This window comes from Schistocerca serialis, unplaced genomic scaffold (genome assembly GCF_023864345.2).
Source record: "Schistocerca serialis cubense isolate TAMUIC-IGC-003099 unplaced genomic scaffold, iqSchSeri2.2 HiC_scaffold_1362, whole genome shotgun sequence".
Classification (NCBI taxonomy): Eukaryota; Metazoa; Arthropoda; class Insecta; order Orthoptera; family Acrididae; genus Schistocerca; species Schistocerca serialis.
In genome coordinates this window covers 31998677-32016554 of record NW_026047583.1, presented here as the reverse complement: position 1 = coordinate 32016554, position 17878 = coordinate 31998677, and the positions used below count along the sequence as shown (strand labels likewise).

General features: G+C 40.3%; 1 protein-coding gene across 1 annotated transcript in view; it reads right to left on the bottom strand.

Moving 5' to 3' along the window:
* LOC126440349 (pre-mRNA-splicing factor ATP-dependent RNA helicase PRP16-like) overlaps positions 1–17878 on the bottom strand; it is a 183608-nt gene that overhangs the window by 117333 nt on the left and 48397 nt on the right. The window contains exon 10 of the mRNA XM_050090637.1: positions 1785–2027. Within this exon, the coding sequence (XP_049946594.1) occupies positions 1785–2027 (243 nt within the window). The remainder of the gene's footprint in view (positions 1–1784; positions 2028–17878) is intronic.

Below are 17878 nucleotides of genomic sequence, written 5' to 3'. Positions count from 1 at the left end.
GGAAACCCAGTACTAAGCAAAGAAGGGAAAGTAGAAAGCAGAAAGGTGGAAGGAGTATATAGAGGGTCTATACAAGGGTAATGTTCTTGAGGACATGGAAGAGTATGTAGATGAAGATGAAATGGGAGATATGATACTGCGTGAAGAGTTTGACAGAGCACTGTAAGACCTGAGTCGAATCAAGGCCCCAGGAGTAGACACCATTCCATTAGAACTACTGATAGCCTCAGGAGAGCCAGCCGTGACCAAACTCTACCATCTGGTGAGCAAGATGTATGAGACAGGCGAAATACCTTCAGACTTCAAGAAGAATATAATAATTCCAATCCCAAAGACAACAGGCATTGACAGATGTGAAAATACCGAACTATCAGTTTAATAAGTCACAGCTGTAAAATACTAACACGAATTCTTTACAGACGAATGGAAAAACTGGTAGAAGCTGACCTCAGGGAAGATCAGTTTGGATTCCATAGAAATGTTGGAACATGCGAGGCAATACTGACTGCGACTTATCTTAGAAAATAGAATAAGGAAAGGCAAACCTACATTTCTAGCATTTGTAGACTTAGAGAAAGTTTTTGACAATGTTGACTGGAATACTCTCTTTCAAATTCTACAGGTGACAGGGGTCAAATACAGGGAGTGAAAGGCTATTTACAGTTTGTACAGAAACCAGATGGCAGTTATGAGTCGACGGGAATCAAAGGGAAGCAGTGGTTGGGAAGGGAGTGAGACAGGGTTGTAGCCTCTCCCAGATGTTATTGAATCTGTATATTGAACAAGCAGTAAAGGAAATAAAAGAAAAATTCGGAGTAGGTATTAAAATCCATGGAGAAGAAATAAAAACATTGAGGTTCGCTGATAACATTGTAATTCTGTCATCGACAGCAAAGGACTTGGAAGAGCAGTTGAACGGAATGGACAGTGTCTTGAAAGGAGGATATAAGATGAACATCAACTAAAGCAAAATGAGAATAATGGAATGTAATTGAATTAAGTCGGGTGATGCTCAGGGAATTAGATGAGGAAATGAGGCACTTGGGGAGCAAAATAACTGATGATGGTAGAAGTAGAGAGGATATAAAATGTAGACTGGCAATGGCAAGGATAGCGGTTCTGAAGAAGAGGAATTTGTTAACATCGAGCACAGTACAGATTTAAGTGTCAGGAAGTCGTTTCTGAAAGTATTTGTATGGAGTGTAGCCATGTATGGAAGTGAAACATGGACGATAAACAGTTTGGACAAGAAGAGAATAGAAACTTTCGAAATGTGGTGCTACAGAAGAATGCTGAAGATTAGATGGGTAGATCACATAACTAATGAGGAGGTTGGTAAGACATGTTTTGAGGCATCAAGGGATCACCAGTTTAGTATTGGAGGGCAGTGTGGAGGGTAAAAACCATAGAGGGAGACCAAGGGATGAATATACTAAGCAGGTTCAGAATGCTGTAGGTTGCAGTAGGTACTGGGAGATGAAGAAGCTTGCACAGGATAGAGTAGCATGGAGAGCTGCATCAAACCAGTCTCAGGACTGAAGACCACAACAACAAGCTGAAGTTAGGCTTTGTTTGCATGTCAAAAGATTACACACACAGTGTCACGTGTGTAAACAATGATAACATCAAAATTTACTACACACACTTCACTTCAAAAATATTATCTAGTCAAGTGAACAGTCTGTACACTTAAATCACTGTGTACAGCTACAGAGCATCACATTAGAGAACATAGATACAAAATGTTTTGATGAAATGTTATTAAGTGTAAAAACATGTACTACCTCTGATGTGCAATCCTCAAAACGGATTGCATATCCCACTTCTTCTCCAAGGTGCGTGCCCATTTCATCCGAGACTCTCTTGGCTACAGACATTGCTGCAACTCGACGAGGCTGCGTGCAGCCAATCATTCCATATTTACTGTAACCATCCTCATGAAGATACTGAGTTAATTGAGTTGTTTTCCCACTGCCAGTTTCACCAATAATTATCACTACATTATTCTCTCGGATTACATTAAGTAGCTGAAAATTAAACAGAAAAATTGCATTAGTGATAAAAATGTAACTTTTAACAATAAAGGAGAAATATAAAGGTAATGGTACATAGGGCATGTAGCCTAATTTATAGAGACAAGGGCTCCCAAACTAAAAAAAAATAGATACAAAAATAAACATTCAGTATCAACAATAAGGGATGGAAAAAATGCAGTTCAAAGAAACAGAACTAACTCTTATAAGAGCATAACTAAAGGGATCAAACACTATGAAATACAAACAAGAACTCTGATCAATGGAGCATGACAGACCTAAGAATTTCTGCAATCATGGAATGACTGCAGCATACACAGGGCTGGGTTAAGGACCAAGTGACACAAGCTGCCACTCAGGATGCCACACTGGGAGGGACACCAGAGGTGCCACAACTGTAAGATTTCTATACAGGATGTTATCACAATTCGTAGCAGCCTCTTGGGGCACTGGGCTGACAAGGGGACCATATGAACTTCCCCTCACTGCATTGTTCTGAAAGCACAGTCCACCCAAGAACTTCAATTTCGCGAAGAGACAGTAATCTGAGGGTGCCAGGTCAGGGGAGTAGTGTGGGTGAGTCACTGCGCCCCATCCAAACGACACAATAAAGTTGTGAGTAAGCCAGGTGGTATTGGGGTCCGGCGTCGTCATGGAGGAGGCACACCACGAGTCAACATTCTTCTCGATTTGTCTTTTATTTTTTCTAAACTTCTGTAGGATCTCTCAGTATGCAGGAGCACTGATGGTGGTCCCTTTGGGCACGAAATCCACCGACAAGAGCCCTCTCCAGTCCCAAAACAAAGACACTGTAATTTTCCTCTCTGAAGGTTGAACTTCAAACTGTTTGGGGAGGATGGAGAATGGATATGGTGCCAATGCAGAGGCAGTCTTTTTGACACCCATGTTTCATCCCCAGTCACAAGTGAGTCAAGAAAGAATTTATTCTCAGTTTGAAAACACTTAATAAATTTGTGTGCAGCGAACACGTGATTTTCACAGTGTTCCGAAGTGAACATTTTTGGTACCCACCTTGCACTTCTTAAATCTAAGTCCTTCTGACATGATTTCATCCAGGAGACTTCATGAAATGTGCGTAAAATTTACTTTAAGGGAGTCAAGAATCACACAGTGATTAATGTGAACTTTTCCTTCAACCCACTGTACAAACTCTCCTGGAACGAAAGACAGTCTCCCACTTTTTTCTTCATTGTAGATGTCGGTACAGCCTTACTTAAATAATCTAACACACTTGGTAACATACCAACAGTTCATTACCTTGGAACCATAGGTTTCCACAAGCTGGCAATGGATACTGGCCACCATTTTGTTGTACAAAATCAGAAACCGAATGACTGAATGAATCTCACACTTGCTGTCAGTGGAGCAAGAGGAGGATGCACTGGATCAATGTGTTATGTTGCTCTGATGACATTCTGTAATTGACTGAGGTGCTCAACAGCCCTCTATTTAAACTGGAAGACACAACTCTCAACCAGTTTCGAGAAAGTCGAGTTTAAAATTTTAGATGTGCTTATATACTATTTACAGTCACTTGTATTCATAGACTCCATACCTGTGGGATTAATTGCTTAGTCTTAGAAGCGCAAGCTCTCTGGATCAAATCTCGTCGCCTGTATTCTTTCTGTTTCTCTTTGCCCCCTCTTTCCCACCCCATTTTCCATGTAATTCTGACAATGGATATGTGTGATGTGCCACAATTCTGCGTGGTACGGAAGAATCATTTATGAATGTAAATCATGTTTGTTTTGAATAGTGACTGAAAAAACAACACACATGCAAAAATTCAGCGTTCATTACATGTGCTATATGTTGCAAAAATTATTATTTTCCAAGTTTCTATGATCAGTACCATATGCAGAGTTCATAGGTTACACATTATACTTCTTACTACGGAGTCATTCCACGTCAAATCATGCAGGTCATGTCACTCATCACCTCAAATTTTCATGAAACTTTGCATGTTTGCCTATACTTACAACATAAGAACTTGCGCACAATCTTTATGCTCTAGGACTAAAACTTTTTTCTGTATCTATTTTAAATGTAGAATATTCTGATAACTGGGCTCTGAAAGACTGTCAGTTCAAAATGGTACTTACCTACATAAATGCCAATAACTCAGGTGTTTATGAACCTTTTGACTTGGAATTTTTTTTTTAAATAAGAGAAGCATATATTTAACAGATACCTAATTATTTAAGCAGTAAAGTTACAAAGAACAATACAAAAAATAATTAATGTATGTCACTTTCCAATTTCCAGAAAAAACTAAAGACACATTGATAAATGCTTATATTACATTCTTCAACCTGGTGGGAACTTATAATTGGTCTTAAATAACTGCCAAGACAGTACACATTGTAATAAAACAAAATTATTAATGGGTTTTCTACAAATACACACACAAATAAATCTGAAATCACAATACTTTGTTGTGTGGTGGAAATAAATACTGCTTCAGATTTACACGGAGCTTTTTCTTCTTGTTACTTCATGCATGGCAATAGCCAATGCAAAATTTCTCCATATACTTCATGTACTTTGAGTGGAAAAAATGGAATTTTTTTACAAATGTAAATGCTGCAACTGAAGTTTGTCATTTGGATTGCATTGCTTCAGACAATAATAACAATAATAATAATAATAATAAGAAAAATAACAAACTATCATATTTTCAACACATTATTGTCATATTTTCCCAGATGTCACACAAGGGATGTATCTTTATTGGCAAAAAAAATTAAAAACTATTCTTGACTTGTGGGAATATACACTCCTGGAAATTGAAATAAGAACACCGTGAATTCACTGTCCCAGGAAGGGGAAACTTTATTGACACATTCCTGGGGTCAGATACATCACATGATCACACTGACAGAACCACAGGCACATAGACACAGGCAACAGAGCATGCACAATGTCGGCACTAGTACAGTGTATATCCACCTTTCGCAGCAATGCAGGCTGCTATTCTCCCATGGAGACGATCGTAGAGATGCTGTATGTAGTCCTGTGGAACGGCTTGCCATGCCATTTCCACCTGGCGCCTCAGTTGGACCAGCGTTCGTGCTGGACGTGCAGACTGCGTGAGATGACGCTTCATCCAGTCCCAAACATGCTCAATGGGGGACAGATCCGGAGATCTTGCTGGCCAGGGTAGTTGACTTACACCTTCTAGAGCACGTTGGGTGGCACGGGATACATGCGGACGTGCATTGTCCTGTTGGAACAGCAAGTTCCCTTGCCGGTCTAGGAATAGTAGAACGATGGGTTTGATGACGGTTTGGATGTACCGTGCACTATTCAGTGTCCCCTCGACGATCACCAGTGGTGTACGGCCAGTGTAGGAGATCGCTCCCCACACCATGATGCCGGGTGTTGGCCCTGTGTGCCTCGGTCTTATGCAGTCCTGATTGTGGCGCTCACCTGCACGGCGCCAAACACGCATACGACCATCATTGGCACCAAGGCAGAAGTGACTCTCATCGCTGAAGACGACACGTCTCCATTCGTCCCTCCATTCACGCCTGTCGCGACACCACTGGAGGCGGGCTGCACGATGTTGGGGCGTGAGCGGAAGACGGCCTAACGGTGTGCGGGACCGTAGCCCAGCTTCATGGAGACGGTTGCGAATGGTCCTCGCCGATACCCCAGGAGCAACAGTGTCCCTAATTTGCTGGGAAGTGGCGGTGCGGTCCCCTACGGCACTGCGTAGGATCCTACGGTCTTGGCGTGCATCCGTGCGTCGCTGCGGTCCGGTCCCAGGTCGACGGGCACGTGCACCTTCCGCCGACCACTGGCGACAACATCGATGTACTGTGGAGACCTCACGCCCCACGTGTTGAGCAATTCGGCGGCACGTCCACCCGGCCTCCCGCATGCCCACTATACGCCCTCTCTCGAAGTCCGTCAACTGCACATACGGTTCACGTCCACGCTGTCGCGGCATGCTACCAGTGTTAAAGACTGCGATGGAGCTCCGTATGCCACGGCAAACTGGCTGACACTGACGGCGGCGGTGCACAAATGCTGCGCAGCTAGCGCCATTCGACGGCCAACACCGCGGTTCCTGGTGTGTCCGCTGTGCCGTACGTGTGATCATTGCTTGTACAGCCCTCTCGCAGTGCCCGGAGCAAGTATGGTGAGTCTGACACACCGGTGTCAATGTGTTCTTTTTTCCATTTCCAGGAGTGTAGAAAATCAACTTTAGCTGTTGTGGTCCAAACAATGATTTTTAAATATGTAAAAAACTTCTGACAGCTGATACCAGATTTATTTTTATCAAAACTCTGATAATATTTTTTAAAAAAGTAAAAAGAAGCAGCACCCTAGGTTTTGATAGACATTGGATGTTCATTAAACATGTATCACACCATTGTTCAGAAGATCATTCAAATCAGGTTATGTAAACCGATAACCTGTAGGCAGGCTGCCTCATGAAAGTACAGAGCCGAAAGTTATACATTTAACTGAAACATTTTCACTGCACGGGTTAACTTTATTTAAACTGTCGAACTAGCATCTTTAACCAACAATTATTCTAGCCACACTAATGCTAATTTAAAATGTAAATGTTCAGCAATGAAGATCTCTGAAACTATCAATGAAACTTCTTAAGAGAATGTCTGTTTTTAATCCACCGTAACAAATTATATTCTGTTTACTTCATATTTTTTCCATTAAAGTAATACATTCTGCCTAATGATGTTGACTTAGATACACCAACTGCACATAAAATGTTTTCCAAAGGCAACTAACAAGTCTTACTTCTCAGGCCAAAAGAATGACACTGCTGGTCCAGGTGGGTGGAAAAAATGTAGTTCATCATAGACATTTGTGACGACAGCAAAGTACCACCTGTCATTATATACAACTTGTAGTGCGTTGAGAATTTCGGGGTAAATTCTAGAGACACTCATATTTCACCCTTGAACACATGATATTTTAAGGATGAGTGTGTGAGTATGGAAATGCATCTACTGCACCATGGTTTATGTGTGTGCAGGATGGGCGTGTGTTACGAGAAGACTAAAGTTGTGTCGGTCTATCGGTGTTGACAAGTGGTGACCGCGCATGCCTTGGAAGCCGTATGTCCAGTACAAGGAGTAATCCAGGGCTACTCTTTGACAGTGAAGTAGTAGTGACTGCTGACAACAATCGAAATATGCTTTATCTAGAGTCTCTTATATTCTGTTGTTTGACTTGCTAGGAGCAAGAACTGTTTTGACAAGGGTTATTAAAACCAAAAGAGACTGCAATGATATATGTTAAGTACTAAGCTCTTCCAGATGGGGTTGATTTGTGAGACTTGAAAGCGCATGTGAAACTTGTGTAGTTGCTTTAGTGTGAAGAAGAAAATATAGCGAAGTTGATATGAAAGTATTCTGAGAGTAAGAAATCATTTCAAAAGTAGAAAAGTAGTTCAGTATCATTTCCCTAACCAGCATGAAATCTTTGGAGAAGAAGCATTGTGAAGTTCAACACAGCCATCTGTCCTGAGAAGAAGATCGGCTCCACACAATATGTAAATCACCTGTGAGAGATGTGCGAGTCTTGCACCCCAGTGCTACACAGTCTACGGTCATCAGGAAAACGTTAGAAACTGCTACAAAAGAATTTTTTTGAGGACGAGTGCATGTCCATTGTGGGGCATTTTCATTCAATGAAATAATCAAGGAAGGCTTTTCAGAAGAAGTTACTCTTCTAATCTCTAAAGAATCACAAGAAAGTGGTTTGCAATGGTTAAAATTCCTGGTACCAGGTATTTTGTGGGTTGTCAAAAATCTGTTACCGAGGTTCTTGTAAAGGAAATCTACACTGACTTTTTCTAAGAAGTGTCAAGAACGTTGTCAATATTAGCTTTGCGGAAATCCTAAATGCCAGATGTAGTTGTTATTTGTGTATCATCTGCTAGTTGACGACTAGCTCTTCTCAATTTACGTTTTACAGTTCCTCCCAAACCATCACACACAGATTTACTGTGGCTAGTAGCGAAAAAGGAATGCTCAGTTTCAACAGAAATATTGTTTTTGTGCTCACACAAGTTTTTAAAGCTTTTTCTATTCTTATATTGAGCAGCACATCCAGCAGTGAAATAATGCGCTTTCTTCACTTGTGGGTAATGCTCCAGCTACTTAACCAGTTCCTTCTGGAAAGCATTTACAAATCCTACATCATGTTCCGTTGAGTGGTACTTAAGATAAGTAAATAAATTAGTGAAAGCAAAGTGAAGTAGAAATTAGAAAATAAATGAAGAACTTGGTTTAGTTTAGAGAGTTACATACTGACAAACAGCGGGCAGAGCAGAAGAGACAATGACCGTGAAGTCGGCAAGTTAAGGTGAAGCCATCGCCCTCCCCACATAAGCGGACGCTGTCGATTCAGCCGTCAGGGCATCGCCCGACCGGCTCACGTGTTTCTCAGTTGTCACATGTGAGCAAAGGCCCTCGCCTACATTCCAAGAGCCAATGACCGACGTTAAGAAGATTCTTCGAGAAGCTTTTCAACATGACAGAAGAGGCAATGACCATGAAGTCGTTCACCTCCAGTGAACTGAAGTGAATAAATACGCGAGACGCAGTGGGCCCGACAAGGAGAGAAGAGTAGCAGTAGTTTTCAGTCAGTTTCGGTGCTGAAGACCGTCATGCAAGAAGAGACTACATCATACACAGATGCACCATGTCCGCCGCTGTAATGGAACAGCAAGCAGCAGCCTCAGCGCCAGAAGACAGAAGTTAAAAGGTATTTGAAGACTGATTTTTACATACCCGGGTGACTCGTGAGGACGGGAAGGAGACGGCCTCACATCAGCAGTCACCTGTGAGCTGGGATGAAGATCTGACAGCCGAAGACTGGCAAGTGGGAGTCCGTTGTTCGAGTCCGGGACACTGGCCTTCCACCGCCATGCCGCTCCGCTGGCCGACGCACAACACACGCGGCCGCTTAGAGAAGAGAAACACTGGGACGCCACATCCAAGGTATCACTACCCGATGCGCGACTTTGCTCTCAATAATTAAACGGGCCACCGCACAAGGTGCGTCTCCAGTCAACTGGGTGAGACGGCGACACGAGATACACACCACCAGGCGTAATCAGAAGCTGCCGCAGCAGAAGGCTTCGCAAACGGCACAGCTGCCACTCTCCGAGCCAGAACATCCAGTAAGATACAGTTGTACAAAACTTTCAATAAAAGTTATCTTATGTAAAAATGCTGTTTCATTCTACCTCATCCCTGAGCCAAGGAAGAACCCACCCTGCCCACATGTTGTTAAGAGAGAAAAAGTAATTTATGTAGTATTTTCACTCTGATATAATGCTTTAGAATCAAATGCCCTTTGCAGAAATGCTCATCCTGACAATTGACTAGCATCAAAAGAGAAAATCCAGTTACATTTAGTGACAGAATTGTTACACTTATAAAGCAATGGTTCACTATTACCAATTCACTTTCTTCATTTACCACATTAACACACACGGGATGGATTGTACAGCTGCTTCTGGTCCAGTAATAACTCTGAATTTCATTCTAAATTACAAAACTGTAGTGTTCAGCAAAGTCAATTAACAGAATTGCTTTTTCCGGGGTTAGATTTTCTTTCAATTTTTTCAATGATTTTGACTAACACTTAGATATAAATGAGTGTGGTTTAAGTGCCTGTAATTTTATTACCAACAAGTTGATGTATTCACCAACAGTTGCAGGCTGTTTTACCAGTTCTGCCTGATGATCTCTGTCTATCTACTGGATGAGCTCAATTTCATCATCAGCATCTTTGTAAGCTAATTTATGTTTTAATTATTCATTAATTTCTGTTTGTTATCACTGAGACAATTATCACAGTGATTAAGCATGCAGTAGTTTTCAGAGTCACATATAAGAAATTTTATAAGTTCTTTGTATGTTTCTTCAATGTGTTCTGCACCCAAAAGCAATTTTACATTTTGGTGGATAAACACACACACACACACACACACACACACACACACACACACAGTGAATGAGTGCCGGCAGCAGCAGCCAAAATACACCACTTCAGTCTTAGCGAACAGAATTTAGAAATACCAATGTTAATGTTCGTATTCTCTCATTTAAAACAAGAGTACAGTTCTCTTAAGTTGCAAAGGATGAGTCTGTTACGCATATACATATTCTTCTGAATGCTAACTTCATCTTTTGATCCTTTTAACATTTGAGTATGTTTATCATTTTGGTAGAAATCAGTGACAATCTTTACTACTTCATGGGCAATAACTTTCCCCCTGTTTGGTTTAAGAACTGATAAAATACCCTTTTCTGTTTTCAGCTTCCTTGCTTGTCGAACCACGTACTCACTAACACTGAATTTTGACATTATGTTTTATTTTGATCAAGAGGGTGGAGCTAAAGTTAAAATTTCAATTCCTTAAGCTACTCTTACACTAACCACATTTTCTTTCATTAACAATATCATGGCATCAAAATCGTTGGCTTTCTTAACAATTTCATCATCAAATTTTTCTTCTCTACGGTCAGGATCTTCAATACTGCAATCTAGTGCCTGTCCCACTTCTCTATCCAAATCATGCTTCACTTTTTCTAGCTTCTTTTTGTCATATGATGCCTTGCTGTGATTTGGAATGGAGTGAACTTTTAAGGAAGTGCACCCCAAATCATGTAAAGTTTTATTTGCATCCTCAATACTTTGACTTTTTAGTACTGATTCATGAGATGTCACCTCCGGATCATTTGCATCACTTTCATTTCTTTCACTGATGTAAGTTTCCTGTTCACAAATCTTACGACATGTTGTGCACAGTTTTTGGCCTGGTTTTAGCACTTAATGTTTTAGACAAAGACTGGCCTCAAAGATTTTTTAACTATTTGTCTGTGTTTTTTTAAAAGGATCACAACAAGTTCTTTGATGACTTTCAAAAACTTTCAAGTAATAGTATTTGTGATGTTTAAAAACAGTATCTGTGATGTCCACACATAGCAGCACTTTCTTGATCTTGTGGAATGCTTATATTGGATAGCAGCAATATGAAGTCTCATTGGGCTTCACTCAACTCTTCTATTTTGTGTAGAGTTTTTACTAAGGTACAGGTTGCCAAATGACATGGTGCTTTTAGTAATTTTCCAACAGTGCATCAACTCACATTTTCCAATGCAATTAACTGAGTACTACTTCACTTAAAACATACTATGTACAAGTGGAATGACAGATCTGCGCCACAAACAGGTAAGACCTGTCACACAGAAAGACAATGAGCAACTGAGGCCAAATAGATTAAGTGTTGCATGCCAGTTATTCTCAACAATCAATTTAAGAAATTGTTTCATTCCTTTCATGCCTATAAAGGTTTCAAAAACAAGTTACTGCTGTCTAAGAACTCTTTTGAGCAGGTGATTGACTGAACACATAAATAATATATAGTATAGTCTTTAAAAAATTACTGAATTAGTCAAGTGAAAGGAAATAAATTTTCTCACTTACAGTTAACTTGCCTGCCTAGAATGAGTTATACTTAAATATGCTAATTTGCTATTCTTGCATCTGAGGCGGGGAGTGGATGAACTAACTTAAAATGACACTTTTCCATCACAGCAAAAATTATTCTGATTTCAGATATGTGTGTGTCAATTATCAGAGGACCAAATAAAATTTTTATTTTATTAGAAAGCTTACAATCTACGGGATTATTTAGGGCCAAAATCAGGTTCCCAGCAGGTTGGAAAAATGCGATACAAGCATTTTTCCACATCCTCGTAATTTTTCTGAAATTGAAAATTGACATACATTAATATTGTTTAAAAATTTTCTTTGGAACTTTACTGCTTCAATAACTGGATATTTGTTAACTACATGCCTTGCTCAACTTCTGAAAAAAATAAAGGAAAAAAAAAATCCAAATCAAAAGCTTCATAAACACTTGACATCTGAGTTATGGGCACTTATGTAGATAAGTATCATTTTGCATTGAAGTTCTTGCAGAGCCCAGTTATCAGAATATCACTACATTTAAAGTTCAATATAAAATATAGTTGTAGTCTGAGACCCCTATGTTATAAGCAGATATGCTAAGTTTTGTGAAAATCTGAGATTGAGGATTACAAATGCTTGAATTATTGGGTGTTTTGATGTATAATGACCCTAATGTAGATACAATAATATAAATAAAATGATTATACTGATTTGACGGTAAGTTATTTTGCATCCTTTTTTCCCCTCCAACCTCCTACAAAAATCTTTTTTTCTCCTTTTCTCGGGGTAAAGGACGCAAAGGTAATAAACGAATCATTGAATATCGAATAATTTGCAGTCATAATAAATCTGGTGTTAGAATTAAGTAAAGTATCAGCAGTGAGATTCGATACAGAGACCTCGCACTTGTTCTCTTGTCTGCCAACTCCTTGAATGCTAAAGACTGGGCAAAATATTGGCTTGGAGCATAAGTGCGTAATTTTTTTTTCCATTAGTTTAAAAAAAAAAACGTAACAGTCATCAATAATAATTTCTCCTTCACTATTTAAAATAGTCTCCCGGAACGGGTAACTTTTTGATTCTGCGACTGGAGAAATTGTGTAGCTTTGAGGCAAAGAACTCATCGAGCCACGTTCAGAGTGCATTTTCATCTGGAACGGCAGTTCCTTGAAGGCTGTTCGGTACAAAGAGGGAAATGTGAAAATGTGATGAAGCAAGACCAGGTGACTGAGGTAGATGCGGAAAGACTTTCCAATCTAACTGTCAGCCTAGCAGAATCCAGGCAGATGTTATTGTGGAGTGACATCACTTCACACAGTCTTCCTGGTCTTCATCCACGGATTGCATCTGCAAGACGTCTCAGTTGTTGACAATACATGTCAGCAGTGAATGTTACACCTCAGAGAAGCAACTCATAATGTACCACAGCGTCACTCTTCCATCAGATATATAACATTATATTTTCTGGATGCACACAGTCTTTGTACGGGGTGTTGCTGCTCTGTTTGGGTTCGAACATTCCTTCCTTTTCCTTATATTAGCATAAAGACGACATTTCTCATCACCAGTAATGATCGGGATAGGAATGGTCGGTGTTTTTCATAAACCAATTAATGACGAGCAAGCAGAGATGCACATACGGTCTGCTGATGATTTTTGTGATTTTGGCTTAGGGCATGCAGCATTCCATACGCCAATTTCTGTAGCCCACAACGTGCAAATGTTGCACAATGGTGGAATGATCACAGCTCGTCACATTTATCAGTTGTCAAATACAGTGATGTGGATCATTGTGGATTAATGCATTTAAACAATTTCCCCGAACGTGTAAAGTCACTAATGTCAAAACGATCTTCCTCGAAATGAGAAAACCGTATTCTAGTCGTGCTCTGTCAAATGGCATTATCCCCACACACAGCTTTGCACCTCTATTGAACTCAAACAGAAGATTATGTCAGAAATGTTCCAATTTCTCCACTTGGCATTCCATTTTCTGGCATTCACAGCTCCACTCAGTATCTACAAAAGACTATACGTAAATTTAAATGGCAACATTGACCTATGAGGGTAATTCCAAAAGTAAGGTCTCCTATTTTTTTATAAGTACATAGTCACGTTTATTTCTACAATGGTTTACGTCAGTTTACAGATTGAACATTTAGCTATTTTTCGACATAATCACCATTTCTGTCGATGCATTATTGTAGACACTGTGGCAGTTTTTGTAGGCCCATGTCATACCAGCTCGCCGCCATGCTTTTCAGAAAGTTATGAATCTCTTCTTTCACCTCGTCATTGGAGCTGAATCGCTTTCCGGCCAAATGTTCCTTTAACCTAGGAACAGGTGATAGTCACTGGGAGCCAAATGAGGACTATAGGGTGAGTGGGTGATTGTGTCCCACTGAAACTGTTGCAGGACAGCAACGGTTTGCGGAGTGATGTGTGGGCGAGCGTTGTCGTGGAGAATGTGTACGCCCTTTCTGAAGAGAATGGTGGTGAGCTGGTATGCCATGGGCATATAAAAACTGCCACAGCATCTACAAAAATGCATCAACAGAAACGGTGATTATGTCAAAAAATAGCTAAATGTTCAAGCTGTAAACTGATGTAAACCATTGTAGAAATAAACAGGTCTATGTACTTATAAAAAAATAGGAGACCTTACTTTTGGGATTACCCTCGTACAAATAAAAAATGACAATCGATAAATAAACCCTTAGCAACCAGAGTGTCAAGTGTTCTCAAAAATGACTGAGATGGCATCTTCCTCTTCATCCATGTTGCAGTCCTAGTTGTGCTCCATACAGCTGTAAATATGAATGACATCGGTAAAGAGAAGTTCTTACAGTCTCCTCTCGAGAGAGCCACTGGGAGCACCCAAGTGCAATTTTTGTATACAGTGCATATCACAATTACTGACACAGATGAAAGTGTATGAGGGAAAAAGGCGGAAGTGCCAAACGGAGAGGGGTTGGGTGCCAAATGATAAATTGCTTGTGTGGAAAAACGTTTTTGAACCAGCCCTGAGTATATACAGGGTGGGCAAAGTATAGCTGGCCTATTCAATATTTATAAGACCCCACATGTAACTCACCCTTGTTAACCAATTGCCCATCACAGATAATGCAGAAAACCAGGATTTTGAAACACTAATCAGCTGCTGTCACAAGTCTGCGGATGCACATCTAACGCATGCGCTGTTAAAAGTGCTTCACTCTGTCATGATGTTTGAGTGAGTGAGATGAGCAGATATATTTAGTTACCAGTTGAATGCAACAGAAAATGGTGCTCACAATATAAGTGTGTGTTCATTGTCAAGTGCTATGCAAAGGACTAAAATGCAACTCTCTACTTTTACAAGTGCCTGTCTACTGCACAATGACCCCCCCCCCCCCCTTCTTTGTCTTTTCTCGTGTCCCTGAGGGGGCAACATTTTGTGCCAGTTTTGGTAATGTTAGTGGTAGTTAGTAGCTGGATGCCCCTTCTTGATGCATCACTTCCCTACGGGACAGGATCTGTAAACCCGAAATGTCTGCATCTAATGTTAATCTCACATTCAAGTCTGAGAACATATATGTGTACCAGTCTGGTATTTACCTAGTTGGATGCAAGAAAATTACTGAAATTACTGAAAACCACAAACCCTACAGGAACACAATGGCTTTAACTCTGTCTTGATTTGCATTATTTGGAAATACAGAAATTATCCAGAGTAGAGGTTACCTGTAATTGTTATTGCTGTTGCATACACTCTTCCAATCAAAAAAGAGATATCTATGCAGATACTGTACATGACTGGAGTAATAAAAAATGGATTAACTGGAACTACAGTGAAGAAATAAAAGCTGTATGTTTCCAAATTGTTTACAAAACAATCTTATCCCCTTCAAAATATTCTCCATTACAACTAATACATTTGTCCCACCGGTGCTTCCACTGTTCAAAACCTTTCCTGTAGTCATCTTTAGAAATGGCTGACAGCTCATCCATCTTTTTTTTCTTGACTTCTTCAATAATGTTGTCAAATCAGTGTTCTTTCATGTGCAAAAATAAGAAAAAGTTGCATGGAGCCGGTTTACGTGAGTAAGGTGCTTGGGGCAAGGTAACCATGCCATTTTTAGCCAAAAACTGTCTTACAGAGCTGGCTGTGTATGCAGGTGTGTTGTTGTGGTGCAAGAACCAGTCTCCTGTCTGCCACAAATCAGGTCTTTTCTGGTGAACACTGTTGCCCAATCTTCTTGAAACTTACAAAGAAAAGGTTTCATGGATGGTCTTACCTGGGGGAACAAACTCTGAATGAACTACACTCTTGGCATCAAAAAAGCAAATCAGCATTGTTTTGATGTTTAATTTGACTTGAGGGCATTTTTATGGACACAGTGATGACGATGTCTTCCATTGGCTTGACTTTTGCTTAGTTTCTGGGTCATAAACATAGTACCATGACTCGAAACCAGTAATGGCCTTTGACAGAAAATCTGGATCAGTTTCAAACTGTTGTTTCAAAGCACGACATGTTCCAACTCCACTTCGTCTTGATTGTCAGTTAGAACCCGAGGGACAAACTTGGCAACAACCCTTTTCATTCCTAAATCTTCCATTAAAACTCACTGAACTGAGCCCCAATATAAACCACTAACTTCTGACAATTGATCAATTGTCTGTCGACAGTCTGTGAGCAACAGCTCTCAAATTTTCATTGATTCAGGTAGATGATGGTCATCCAGAACAAGAACAAGAACAGGACATGTCGCCATTTTTATATCAAGTAAACCACCTGTACACTTTGAGTTCTACCATAGTGTCATCTTGGTAAGCTGTTTTCGACATTAAAACAGTTTCAGCCGCATTTTTACTGAGTAGAAAGCAAAATTTCACAGCTGCACATTGTTCGCTAAGCTTGCCATAATAAAAAACGGAACAAGAACAAAACAGCACTATCAAAAACAATCACTGCAGTTGAACACAACAAGCCAGGTTGACAACACAGGTGGCACTGAACTGGCACTGAGTTGTGCTATACATACCTAGTGACAGAAATGTGTACTACACAAGCTCCACCCACAGCAATGTTATTATGCCCCCCCCCTCCCCCCCTGGGTACCCCCTTGCATATCAGTGTGCAACCTGGAAGGCTGGGGTAATAAGTCTAGCAATGAGCAACCTGGTTCGGATCACTTAGCATATTGTTTTTACACGCACAATCCTGTGATCCATTGAGACTATGTACCACACAGGCTACACCACGAGACATGGGCTGGGCAGGCTAATAGTGGCAGCGTGCACGACTCTGCCCGGTATTAATGGTATACTATGTAATGTAGCAAAAAGACCACACATCATTTGGCTAAAAATCATTTCAAAGAGTCAGGTTCAAGGCAACTACTGGAGGATAGTACGGGATGGAGGAAGATACTGTAGTGGTAGATCAGAAACGTGCGGGGACAAGATAGTGGGCTGCTAGGTGCAGACTAAGTGAACACAGATATGTTGCAGGCAGTGTTCCTAGCTTCTCTTTGTGTTGTTTTTACTGTTGTTATTTGGTGCAGCTCTCCATGCCACTCTATCCTGTGCAAGCCTCTTGATCTCTGTGTAACTACTGCAACCTATGCTCTTGTGAATCTGTTCAGAGTATTCATCTCTTGGTCTCCCTTTATGATTCTTATCCCCCCCACTACTAAACTGGTGATTCCTTGATGCCTCAGAATGTGTCCTACCAATGGATCCCTTCTTCTAGTCAGGCTGCGCCACAAATTTCTCTTCTCTCCAATTCTATTCAGTACCTCCTCGTAAGTTACGTGATTCACCCATCAATAATTTCAGAAAAGACTTAAATCTATACTCAATTTTAACAAATTTATCTTCTTCAGAAATGCTTTTCTTGCCATTCCCAGTCTACATTTTATATCCTCTCTACTTCAACCACCATCAGTTATTTAAAATTCATCTACTACTTTAAGTGTCTCATTTCTTACTCTAATTCCCTCGGCATAACCTGATTTCATTAGACTACATTATATTATCCTTGTTTTGCTTTTTTTGGTGTTCATCTTATATCCTCCTTTCAAGACACTGTGCATACCGTTCAACAGTTCTTCCAAGTCCTTTGCTGTCTCTGACAAAATTACAATGTCATTGGCAAACCTCAAAGTTTTTATTTCTTCTTCCTGGTCCTTAATTCCTGCTCCAAATTTTTCTTTTGTTTCCTTCACTGCTTGCTCAATATACAGAGTGAATAACATCGGGGATAGGCTAAAACCCTGTCTCACTCCCTTTTCAACCATTGCTTCCCTTCTGTTCTCATCAACTCTTATAACTGCTATCTCTCAGTTTACAAATGCTATAAATGTAGGTTTGCC